The 11,873-nt window shown below is 43.1% G+C and overlaps 1 protein-coding gene across 3 annotated transcripts in view; it reads right to left on the bottom strand.

Moving 5' to 3' along the window:
- Positions 1-2,780: 2,780 nt before the first annotated feature.
- furina (furin (paired basic amino acid cleaving enzyme) a) overlaps positions 2,781-11,873 on the bottom strand; it is a 94,930-nt gene continuing 85,837 nt past the window's right edge. For all 3 annotated transcript variants that reach the window (XM_030075711.1, XM_030075719.1, XM_030075725.1), the window contains exons 13-16: positions 10,298-10,477; positions 10,072-10,196; positions 9,220-9,348; positions 2,781-7,916 (exon numbers count right to left, since the gene is read on the bottom strand). In XM_030075711.1, coding sequence (XP_029931571.1) covers positions 7,309-7,916; positions 9,220-9,348; positions 10,072-10,196; positions 10,298-10,477 — 1,042 coding nt within the window. In that variant the 3' untranslated portion in view covers positions 2,781-7,308. The remainder of the gene's footprint in view (positions 7,917-9,219; positions 9,349-10,071; positions 10,197-10,297; positions 10,478-11,873) is intronic.

Here is an 11,873-nt window from a genome sequence, read left to right as displayed (position 1 = left end):
CAAAATCAACAGGAAAAAGGACATGTAAATTGTTGCTAATTTTTCATGCAAAAACAACAACAAAAGAGAAACAAAGAAAGAAAAATATTTTAAAAAAAGAACAATGTTTTGTATTTTTTTCTCCACAGTGCAGGAGAGCTCCAAGAAAAGCCAGTCTCACTTCATTACTTGTGTTTATGACTCGTTTGGTGTTTGAGTGCAGCCTCCCTGCTGTAAACTCGTTGGCTTAATTATATCAGTCATACATCATCAAAAGCTCTCATTATGGACACATAAGAGACAGAGAGACAAATGTATCATCCAGTGCTGCACTGCTAAGGCTGGGGTAACAGACCACAACAGGAAGAAGTGGTAACGCTTTGAAGAAAGCTACCTTTAGCCTGTTTGGTTATATATCACCTTCAACATGGGTTATATCCTGTTAACATGGTTAACTGAACACCTCAGGTCCACTCAACTGCCTGTACTCTGTTTAATGGCAGTTAATTTTGGTTAAACATATTTGTCATGACCGCAGTCATCGTAGATTTATCATCATCATAGACTTAGATCATAGACTTATTACATAGTTATGCTGAACACTTGATTCTGATTGGTCAATTAAAGCATTCTGTGGTCTGTTATTTCTAGATAAAAAAGACCGTTCTGTGTCATACGTGCTCTGGCCTTGTAACAGACTTTACTCCTGGTTTACCCCCAATGCCCTGTGGCACGCAGGGGGCGCAATCCTCTAGAGTCCACCTGTGGGACAGCGCCTCGTGTTCTGGAGGTTGAGAGGGTGAGAGTGAGCTGCCTAGGCCTCGTGGCTGTGGTTGTTGTGATGATTCAGAATGTGTGTGCCTGTTCAGCCTCTAGGGCAGGGGTGTCAAACTGGTGCCATGGAGGGCCGAGAGGCTGCAGGTTTTCATTCCAACCAAAAACTCCACCAGGTGATTTCACTGATTAGTCCCTTCTCTCTGCTTGAAGGCGAGGTAATCAGTGAAATCACCTGGTGGAGTTTTTGGTTGGAATGAAAACCTGCAGCCTCTCAGCCCTCCATGGCACATGGTTGACACCCCTGCTCTAGGGCTTATATGATGCACTGGTGGGTGTTCACAGGCTGGTGTGAGGCTAGGGCTCTCAACCCCCACTCTGTTTGATGGTGGCCATACTACATCCACCTTGGGAGAGTTTGTGGTTATAGCGGGACATAACAGTTTTCACGGCTTCACAGTCAAGTGCCAGCCTCTGATTGAGAGCTTCTTGCTGGGGTCCACAGGTTGATGCCCCCTATTCAACACTTTGTTCCTAAGTGGGACCTGCAGATGGTTGCGGATGGTGTAGCGGGTTTGCCTTTTTAGTCACTAGGTCAAGCAGTTTTGGAGCTAATATCAGTCAAGATGATGATCCTCTTAGCCTTGATGTCAGCCATCACAGCGGGGGATCTGTGGGCCTCATCTGTACATCCCTCCTGCATGTCTGTCCATGTCCTCATCTGCAGAAGACCGAGGCTTTGGTAAGTGTCCAGCTGTTTGCTGGTTGTTGCAGTGAGGTGCAAGACCCCCAGGTACGTGGTACTCCAATGGATTACTGCTGTTTTTGGTTGGGCTGGTATTGGACTAGTGTCAGTTTGGACTGGGATTAAAGTCATCCAGAACAGTCTTTGCCTGAGGTATGAACCAATAGCACAGTCCATCAGAGGGCGAAGCATGTACAACCTAGAAATAGTAGTCACCCTGGATGTAATGTGTAGAGCACTCTAACTACAAGCCCAGCTGGCCCCAGTCTTTGTTGCTAAGTTCAAGGGGAGACAAGCAGCAGAGACTCTGGGGTTTTATAGGAAGTGGTTGCTGAGTGGCTTCTACCTCTTGATTGGGTGGTGAGTGCAAAGATTGCCTCTCAGGTACTAAGGAACGGCGTAAACCAATAGCAAAGTTAAAGGGCTCTGCACCTACTCATGCTGGAGTACGTCTGGTACTCAGAACTGAAGTTACAAGCAGGGCAACTAAATCAGTCAAACTGCTGCCTCTTCACTCTACCTGTTCATTCTGAGAACAATGTGCTTGCCTTCACCAAATAAAGTCTTGCTGCTATGTGTGTTGTGGGCTAGCAAGCCAGCTACATATACAGGAACAAGTTATTTCAGCAACTGACTGGAGACACCCGGTGTCAAAATGACATTATGGCTGTCGATCACCGGCTCCACCCCCTGCAGACAGGACGAAGATGATCCAAGTGACAGCAGCAGGTTAGCAATCTGACTGCCACCTTGAAATGGAAACAGGCACCGTCTGCCCTCGAAAACCACTGTAGTGTAATTTATTTGCTATGACTCACGTTGGTGTGAAGACCTCTACAAAAGCACTGTAATAAGTTGGCAGATAACCCACTATGAGGTGAGCCAAGGACCCCACCTGCACCTTGTAATTATTTTTCGATAACAGATCACCTCGTTGTACTTTGTGCCTTCAGTGTTTCCTCTGTAATTTTCAGCTTTTGTGGACAAGTCTACATTTATCCCTTATCTGTTGCTGTTTTGGCCTAAGCTATGACTCAAGTTAAGGTTATAATGCTAAATGGTTTAAATCATAACAAAGTCACTTGTGTTAAAACAGTGGACGTACCTTTTTAGACAATAGTAAAGTGCAGTTACGATGTTTACTTTGATCTCACATTCCCTCTGGCTGTCATGGCACATTGCTAGTAGGCTAAATGAATGGAGAGGAAACACTGCTGAGTTACAATAGCTTACATCTATTAATAATCTGTATTTGTAGTGCATTCAAAAGAATAAAAACACATTCAAATTTGCATAGATCTTTATTTTTAGTAGAATCTATAATTGACATCAATTAAATAAAAAGGAGAAAACAAGAGCAAAAAAATCTTTAAATTACAAGAAAATTACACTGCACCGCTCATATAGTACAAAAATAGGCCTTATTTTAGAGTTATGTCCCATGTAAGATAGTCATTCTTTTACATTATTCATAGGTCACGGTATCTGTAAGGTACTGTGTGCAGCCACAGGCCAGGAACCTCGTAAGAGGTGGGAGGAGGTCAACAGAGTTGTCTGAGGCCGCTCCACCAACTCCCCTCCAAAGTGTTTAATTTATACTTAAAACAAGCATGCGCTCACATGGACGCACACACGCACGCTGAGCGCGCACACACACAAATCTGATTCAGCCCTTAATTTAATGGCGATGGGATACATTCTACCTCCTCCCTCCACAGCTGCTGAATGTACAGGGTGTCACTGCAGATCTCAGATCTTTAAAGGCAGAAATTACAAAAAAGTTTCAACCAAACAGACTGAATGGATGTAGGGATCGATGGGTAATGACAACCTGAAAGCAACACCACATGTCAACACTAGACACCACTAAAATGATTCTGTCTTTGGTTATGCCAAAGATATTGCTGCGATTAACTCCAACTTCATCCTGTTAACTTCAGACTACATCCTAAGGCAGGACTGAAACACTGTTGAACTCCACATGTAATAACAGGTCAGCAGCATAAAGAAGAGGCTCCACAGTACACTGCTTTGTAATGAACAGAACATTTGTGGTAACTTCTGTTACTTTCTACCATTAAAGGCGTAATCCAGTAACTGCCTTATAACGACAATCTGCTTCATGGCACAATGGAAGAACCTCTCCTCGTTAGTGTGTAGTTCTCAGCACATTCTTTGAGGGAAACAAGTGAGCCGGCTGCAAAATGTTTGCCAGCAGCTCCCGGTGCTTTGGAAGCACAAGCTACTTAATGCTGTCTGCGTTTTTCAAAGCTTACCACTTGAATGCACAGAGCTTGGAGTTCATCAGGGTAAAGTGTTCAAGCTGTAGTGAACACAGCATCATGTGAAAAAGAATCAAACATTTTATGTACGTGCTCTAAGGGGCGTGGAACATGTCATCACACCCCCAGGTGTTAAAATTTGAAAGCAGTTTCAATACAGAAGCCGAGTAGTTCCTGGTGTTTAGTAAGGGCAGATGCACAATACACTATTTGGACAAACTTTAGCCAAAATAAGTCACACAAATTAAGAAAAATTGGTCACAAGTCCCACAGGGTTCTTCTGAGGAATTCTGCTTTCAGCATCCAGAGCTTGAGAAAACAGTTTGAGACAGCAATTTTGGTGCCCAGTTAGTCCAATAAATCTCAGAGTAAGTTTTCCCCCACAGCTGGGGTGTAAATCTTATTTTGTGGCTCAAGTCCAAGGTGATTTTGACAGAGGGCATTATCACATTTTTCTATGTCTTTTTTTTAACTCGGGAAATTAATGCTTAAAACGGCATTGGGCACTACTGTCCGTCACAGTGCCCCAAGCCTTGTAATGCTGCGATGACATTAGCTTTGTTCCTATCATTATTCAAATCCACATTCTGAGGCTGGTTTTCCAAACCAATCAGGTTTAATGCTTCCTGGCTGAAAAAGTCTTGATAAGCCAAATGTGCTACACCTGCGCTGGCCATCTGAGATGAGTTAAGCCTCCTGGCTCAGTGCTGCATTGAGTTGCTGTTGGCGACGATATCCATGCCATGCTTTCTGCTTTGTTTTCAACATGTGTTTTTTCGTCAGGTATTCGGTTTGAAACTGTACTCTTTTTTTTTTTTTTAATATCACCCTCTAATTTGTCTTTGTTTTTCTTTATCATTTTTTTTTTTCTGGATAAGCAGATGACCTCTGGATACTCATTTGCAATTTAAACCACATTTGCCTCTGCATATTTATGAAATACCTTCCAAGAAGGGCTTCTAACAAAAGTCGATAAATTAAAATTGATTTGTTTTGTGTGCTTGTGCAACTTCCCCTCCCACAAACAAGGAAACTGTTGATTTGATTGTCAGTGACAGAAATTCGAGAACAAAACAAAAAAAATGACTTAAACCCCAGGTGGAGCCGTCCACAAAGAAACTGAGTCTAAGAGGTCTGGAAAACAAATGCCCCTAACAGTTTCAAGTTAGCAATTGAGCACTCCAACACTGGCCAACACCTATGGGCAATCCTTCAACCCATCCCTTTTTTAGGTTTTAAAGCATAGGTGTGACGCCCCATGAATACCAATCCAGAAGGCAATATGTTTAGAGGACAGGTCTGATATGGAGTTTGGGGTGGACTATCACTTACACTGCAGGTCTACCAGTCCTAGCACTGCAGTTGCTCTTTTAGTATTATTTTATTTTCCTTTGAAACATAAATTAGACTTGAAAACCCCTATACTCTTAAAACTTTCCAAAGAGAAGGTTTCATTTCTGACCTACGTATATTTTGATCACTATACTGATTTATCATTAACTGAAACAACATACAGTGTGTGGAACATTGCTGAACCATATGAGAGGTAGATGAAAGGATGAGCAGCTGCAATTGTGTATGCATGTCATCACCATGACAACCTCTCTCAGCAAGCTCCACTGTTCTGTACTGAAAATGGAAAATCATGTCAACATAGTAAGAAAGAAAGACAGAAAGAAAGACAAAGAAAGACAGAAAGAAAGAAAGAAAGCATAGATCCAAAATGGGTACACTGGATAAATTTATGAGATGCAGATTTTCAATGATAAGCAGCCCCGAAAAAAAGAAAAATCACTTTAAAACGATCCTCCTTAAAGATAGGAATAAAAAAAGGAAAAGAAAAAAAAACATTGTAGTGTCATTCAAAATGCAATTAATTGGCAAATCCACTGAACAGATCAGGTGATGACTGGAGGGAGCGTGCAGAGAAGCTGGTGAGATGTAAAGTCTCAATGCAGGATTCCTACACAGAACTGAAGAGATGTTAAGAAGAAAGCCTGACTGGCAGCCTGAAGTGTGAAAAGAAAATTTACCACTTCACAGGGCCCATAGTGTTCACCCTGTGGCTAAAAAAAACATTTTTCTACTGCGTATGCACTACTCAATACGGAAACTTTCTCACCCATATGCACGCACGCACAAAAAGAATCACACGGCTGTTACTATACGAGGCATGTGCGAGACCTTAATGGTGCTAATTCGCTCTGATGAAGGGAAGGCCATGCTGCTGTGCTGCTCTCGTGTCAAGAAAACCAATCACTGGCAACTCACCCCTCTGCTTTGACAAGCCCTTGTGTTAAATTGTCAACTATTCTTCTGGGTCTCATCTGTGCACACTGCTGCTGCTCTCAGCTGCAGGATGTGAGCACATCAAATGCTGAAAACGGGTAAAATTAAATATCCCCCGAGGCGATTTTGCCTTAGGGTTTATCTAAAAGCCAATGATAAGTCACAGTTGTTTCATTGTAGCTTTCTCTGTGACGGTTAGGAGTTTAAAAAGCCAGGAGAATTTATATTTTTGCATTAATTCTGTTATAAGTTCAATCCATCCTCAATTCTAAAAGTGATGGGAAACCTTTTGCTAATTGTGTGAGTCAGAGTTTCTTCTACCAGAGCTATCATTCCAAACTGTGTTAATGAGAGGACTAAAGCCTCCCCCCATCACACCTGCAACAGTAACTGTGCAGATAAAAGAGCAGATACAAAAACTGTGTCTCACCACAACAAACAGAGAAAGCTTCCTGATGGATTGTTTTGCTTCTCTGACAAGTCACAACTCGAAGAGTAAGAATAAGGGCTGTTTTTCTGAACACGTTTTGAATGATTATGTCAACTGAAAAACAGCTGTCCAGAACAAATCCCTGTTCACCAATCTGAGCAAAAGGCTCCTTTTTACAGATCTTTGTTATCGTTTTGCAGTTTAAGTTGGAGATGTGACAGGACCCGCTGCAGCTTCTCTATGACTGCCTCTACTACACTGTTCACCAGATTTACATGCTTGCATGCACACAGACACACTCACACGCGCTCACACACAAAGCTGTGTTCCCAAAATGTAACAATCTCGTCCGGCTACTGCACTGAGACTGATGGAAAAAAAAAGAAAAATAAAGAGGAAGAAAGCAAACAATAACCGTTTGTTTATTGTGACACATAAAAACCCTGGAGCCGGGGGGAAATGGGCTCTGCACAGACACACTCTGTCTGTTAGTGATTGAGGGCAACAGGGGGGAGAGAGCCAGTTTAATAGAAATGCGCCCAAGTGTGAACAGAGCAAGCTCAGGCCATCCCCAAGCTCCAAGAGACAGCGGCCTCCCATCAGGTCACCCACAGAAGAGTGGAAGACAAGATCCCGAAGCAGGACTCAGATGAGAACCCAGTAAGACAGATGGAAAAGGGAATGAGAGATAAAACCAGAGAAGACTGTGAAAAGACAGTACCACAGCCCTGAATGGTCAGACATAAGGGGTGAGAGGGTTTTGAGAGCAGGAGAGGAAGAGGGAAAAGGGGGGTGAGGGGGTGGGGGCATTAAAGAGCACTTTGTGTTTTGATAAAGGCAGTCCTCTCATTGTGGACGTCAAACTCTTCGTTTTCCGAGTCTGTATTTACCCCTTCATCCCCCCACACTGTGGGGATACCGCGGTACGACACCACCCTGTTGCCCCCAAGGCTGAAGCTCCCGCCCAGGCCTCCGCCGGCCTCTAGAGAGGGCAGCTTGATGAGCGCCCCGGAGCGCAGCTGCAGCAGCAGGAAGATGCCAGCAAAAGTGGCGATGATGGCCATGCAGCTGAGCACAGCAATGGTGATGGGCAGCTGAGAGCCAAGCTGGAGCTGCGAGCCGCCGTTCCCCTGGCCCACCATGAAGCTGCCAGGGGACTCACGCTGGATCTGGTTGAGGTGCAGGCAGGTGCCAGAGACGGGGTCCAGGTGGTTGTGAGGGGGGCAGGACAAGCAGGCGTGTGGGCTGAGGCTTTTGCAGGTCAGACAGGGGGGTTGGCAGGGCAGGCAAGTCAGGACGGAGGCTGGTTCCACAAAGTTTCCTAATGTGTAGTTGAGGGGCTGCGAGCCCACACTGTAGCCTGCTGGACATTCTTTCACACAGCCCTGCTGAAAGAGGTAGTAGCCAGCATTGCACTCTGTAGGAGAGAGTGAACAGAGAAACTGAAATTACCACCCAAAGCAGTGACAGAACACAGAGCAGTCTGCTGTTTGCTCCTGGGTGGTCTCTATAACATGAATGAGCTCAGACTCCAGAGAAAGGAGGATGGACTCAGTCATGGCAAAAAGAGCTCATTAACAGCTCATTATGTCATATATACATAGTATTTATTCATGCAGTGTTTATATTTACCACATACAGAAAGTTTTAGGGCAGTTTCATGTTAATTTGGCTTTGCCTCAAAACATACTGGAGTGCAAGTCTCAAAGAACACCCCCATTTTCACTTTTGAGTTACTTTTGCTTACTAAAAATGTGATGACGAAAAGCTTTGCAAATTATATGCTGAGTGCAGCATGTTTAAGTCAACACAGTCATTTCCATATGCAGGAGGTCCAGATGCAGACCATTGCCTATAAGAGCAATTAAAATAATGTGGATGCCAGGGGGGAAGGAGCTGATAACAGTGGTGTATACCAACAGGAGACACAGAAATCTAATTTACTGCAGGGGGTTTGTCAATTGGTTTAAAACACAGAGATTACAGCTCACATTATTGTATTATGGTGATCTTTTTAGGCCACAGAAGCTATTGTGCCGTAGGCTACACGCTGAGTCTACAACTCTTATGCATCAAGTTTTTAAGTTTAAATAGGCCTGATAGTTTATCTTTTTAAATTTATTGTACACTTCTGCCTGATGATCGGATCCAGTTAATCCTGAGTTTTGGCTTTAGTCCCTTGACATGTAAGTTCCTCTGACAGCCCGTAGGGGTCACACTGCCACTGTTTCAGACAACACGTCTGTGGGACTTGAACTTGAGTGTCAGTGGTATCTCATACCTTTCCTACAGCAGTACTTGGATAAGCCAGTGCACAGTAATATGAATTTGAGAAGAGCCATTATCATTAACTTAAAATAAGATAATAAAAAAGGGACCTCAATAAGCTCAAATTTAATTTGACCTACCAGGAATTACATTTACAAGGAAAGTTAAATTAATGACATGAAGTTTGAAAGAAAAGCTTAAATAAGATCACAGTGAGACTTTCAAATAAGATTGAAATTTGCCTACATTTGAATTGTCTACATTTGAATGTGTGGAACACACTGCAAACTATGTAAAAGTGTGCAGCTAGGCAGACTTGGGACAATCTTCCATCCTATTTGAAATTAACAACTCAAAAGCAGAGAATAGTTTCACTACCCCTACTAACAACAGTAACAGTAATTCAAGTATCAGGAACAAAGTCTGAGCAATGGAAGTGATACTAGTCTTACCAATACATATCTGCCTCAGGTCAAACGTCTTGCAGCTGCCATTGCCAGGCTGAGACAACTCTTTGTCAGAGGAGCTGGAAGTAGCTGTGCCTGTCCCGTACAGGACCAAAGTGAACTGGGTCAGAGTGCCTGAGAGGCAAACAGATAGAGAGAGGGAAACAAGTTTAAATTAACCACTGGCAAAAAGCACGTCCGTCTACACCAGTGAGGCTTTGGCACTCCCTAGAGTGAATAGTGAAATTGCAGTTTCTTCCCTTCTTGTTTTATATTTTTGCATTTCCTGAAAGGGTGACAGAAAAGCCTTCCTTGAAATGAGCGGGTATGAGGTGCAGATCTCTAGAGTGCGGCCTTGCTAGCAGATCCACCTTAGTGAATTATTCCTTACTGTGTGAGACATACATTCTTAGATCTTGTGGTGATTTTCTTTGCTGCTGAGAATCATGCCGGGGGTGGACAGACTCTGTCCAGATGTACTGCGGATGCCTGCTGCTGAACTGTCCAGGGGCCCACTGGCCCCCTCGCATAAAGAGAACAAAAGAGGAGGCGCTCTGAATACAGACACCACTACAGCTCCATCTCCAGTCTCATGACAGCCTGTTTGGAACTCTGACCTCTAGATCCCATGCATAAATGCACATGTTCATTATCATGTCAAACATAATTTAAGATAAACATAAAGAACCAAATCTGGAGAGTAAAACAAACAAACAAACAAACAAAAAACAGCCTATAAACACACAAACAAGGAGGCTAATTCACCCAAACTTTTTGAAAAATCCATTTTATAGAGAGTATAGTCCAGAGGATATTTACCAGCTCAGATATTCTGTAGCAGAAAATAAGAAAGCTCACCATAGTCACTGGCCCCAGCCACATTTTCTATTTCCAGAATCCATGTCCCACTTGGGTTCTCGTCCCAGGAGTGGGTGGTCATGAAGGCCCAGTCGTTAAAACCTTCTGATGAGTAGTCATGAGGCCTGCAGGAAAAGAACATGCAAGAGTGTAAGTGGTGTGTGTTTCTTCAAGTTAGAACTGTGTGCGTTTGCCTGCATGTGTGCATGTACTTTGACATTGGTACCTTGGTGCGAGCAATGTGGATCTTGTGCCCATGGGACTAATGAGGTGGATGGCCAGGTTTCCCCTGCGATTGTAGGACAGGGTGAGCTGGGCCTGGACGTGCTCTAATGTGCTCACGTGGTTGGCTGTCCCGATGCAGGCATCCGCACTTTTGTTAATCACCAAATGGCTGCCAATGTTCCTGAAACACAGCAAACAGTGTATTGAGAATAAACAATCAGACAGTCACGTTTGCGACTGCGATTGCCTTGTCTGAGATCAGACTGTACATGGATTGCTTTAGCTAGCTTGGGATGCCAAAAGCAAAACAGTGTGCAGCCCAGACATCTGTGCAAGTCTAACTTTTTGCTCCCGGCCAGAGTGTGAGACTTCGAAGGGCAAAGGGTTTGTGGCCTTGAACAGGATTAGTGTCTCACGTCCTGTAGCACCAGTGTCCTCCACAGGAGTAAAGCACCCAGCTCTTTCTACTCCCCCCAAATCCGCTTAGGAGATTACACGCATCCACAACAATTCAGAGTAGGAGCCTAGGGGAAGGCGAAGAGCTTTAGTGGCACTGAAGTGCCCAAATTATAGAGAAGATACGGTGTGATCAGTAAACTGGGTGTAAGACATGCTGCCTCCAAGTTAAGTCTGATAAATGTTTCATGACACACTAAAGAACCAAATCAATTCTTCTAACCTTTGCAGCGGTCTCAGATGGGAATAGCATAAATATTCAAAACAAAGTGTAATCAACAGACACACATACACACAGACCCGTTATGCGTCTTTGACATTAGACATGGTTTGCTTGGCACTTTCCCCTTAGGATGGCGCAACTTTTTAACAGTTTTTGGAGAAGTCGGGATGGCATGAAAATAATAGGCAGTTTTCTCAGGAAGTGGAGAGATTTAGAAATCCCTGCTTGTTTCCAAAATCTTTAATACCGTGGAATATCTACACACAAGAAGATCCTACGATGGGCTTGCAGCAGTACTGGGGAACTTACTTTCCAAATGTAATATATTACTTATTACTCCTTATTTAAAGTAATATGATTACATTATATTAATTTCTGTACAATGAAAAACACATTACCTTAATGTTACTTTCACCTGGTATGCAACTGAAAATCATGCAGACACAAAATAATGTCTAGTAACTCTATGTTTGAGAGACCCTAAACTCTTAAAAACACAAATCCATGTTTGATTTAAAAAACAGCAGCAGATATTAAAAATAAATAAAAAAAATAAACATCCATAATCAGGATTGCAGTGGCTGCCTAAAGGCATACAGTGGAAACTCTTGAAAAACAAAACAAAACATTGACACACGGGTTAAATTATTTTGAGAGGTGCTTATTAAAACAGAAACAATTAAAATGAAGAAGTGCACTACTTTAGAATCCTCCCGGGCACTCGTGCTGAAGGATCGGTCATATCTCATTAGCAGGAGCAGAAGCTTTTCAAATGCTTTCTGTCAACTGGTAACAGTAACTGTAATAATGTTACTCCATTATCAAGACTAACTTGTTACACTCCTGTTACTCACACCAGTAATAATATTACAACGTGTACTAAGTTACCCCCAACACC

The sequence above is a fragment of the Myripristis murdjan genome, chromosome 3, assembly GCF_902150065.1.
Source record: "Myripristis murdjan chromosome 3, fMyrMur1.1, whole genome shotgun sequence".
Taxonomy (NCBI): domain Eukaryota; kingdom Metazoa; phylum Chordata; class Actinopteri; order Holocentriformes; family Holocentridae; genus Myripristis; species Myripristis murdjan.
Note: the sequence above shows the minus strand (reverse complement) of the source record. Positions and strands in the feature narration are given on the sequence as shown.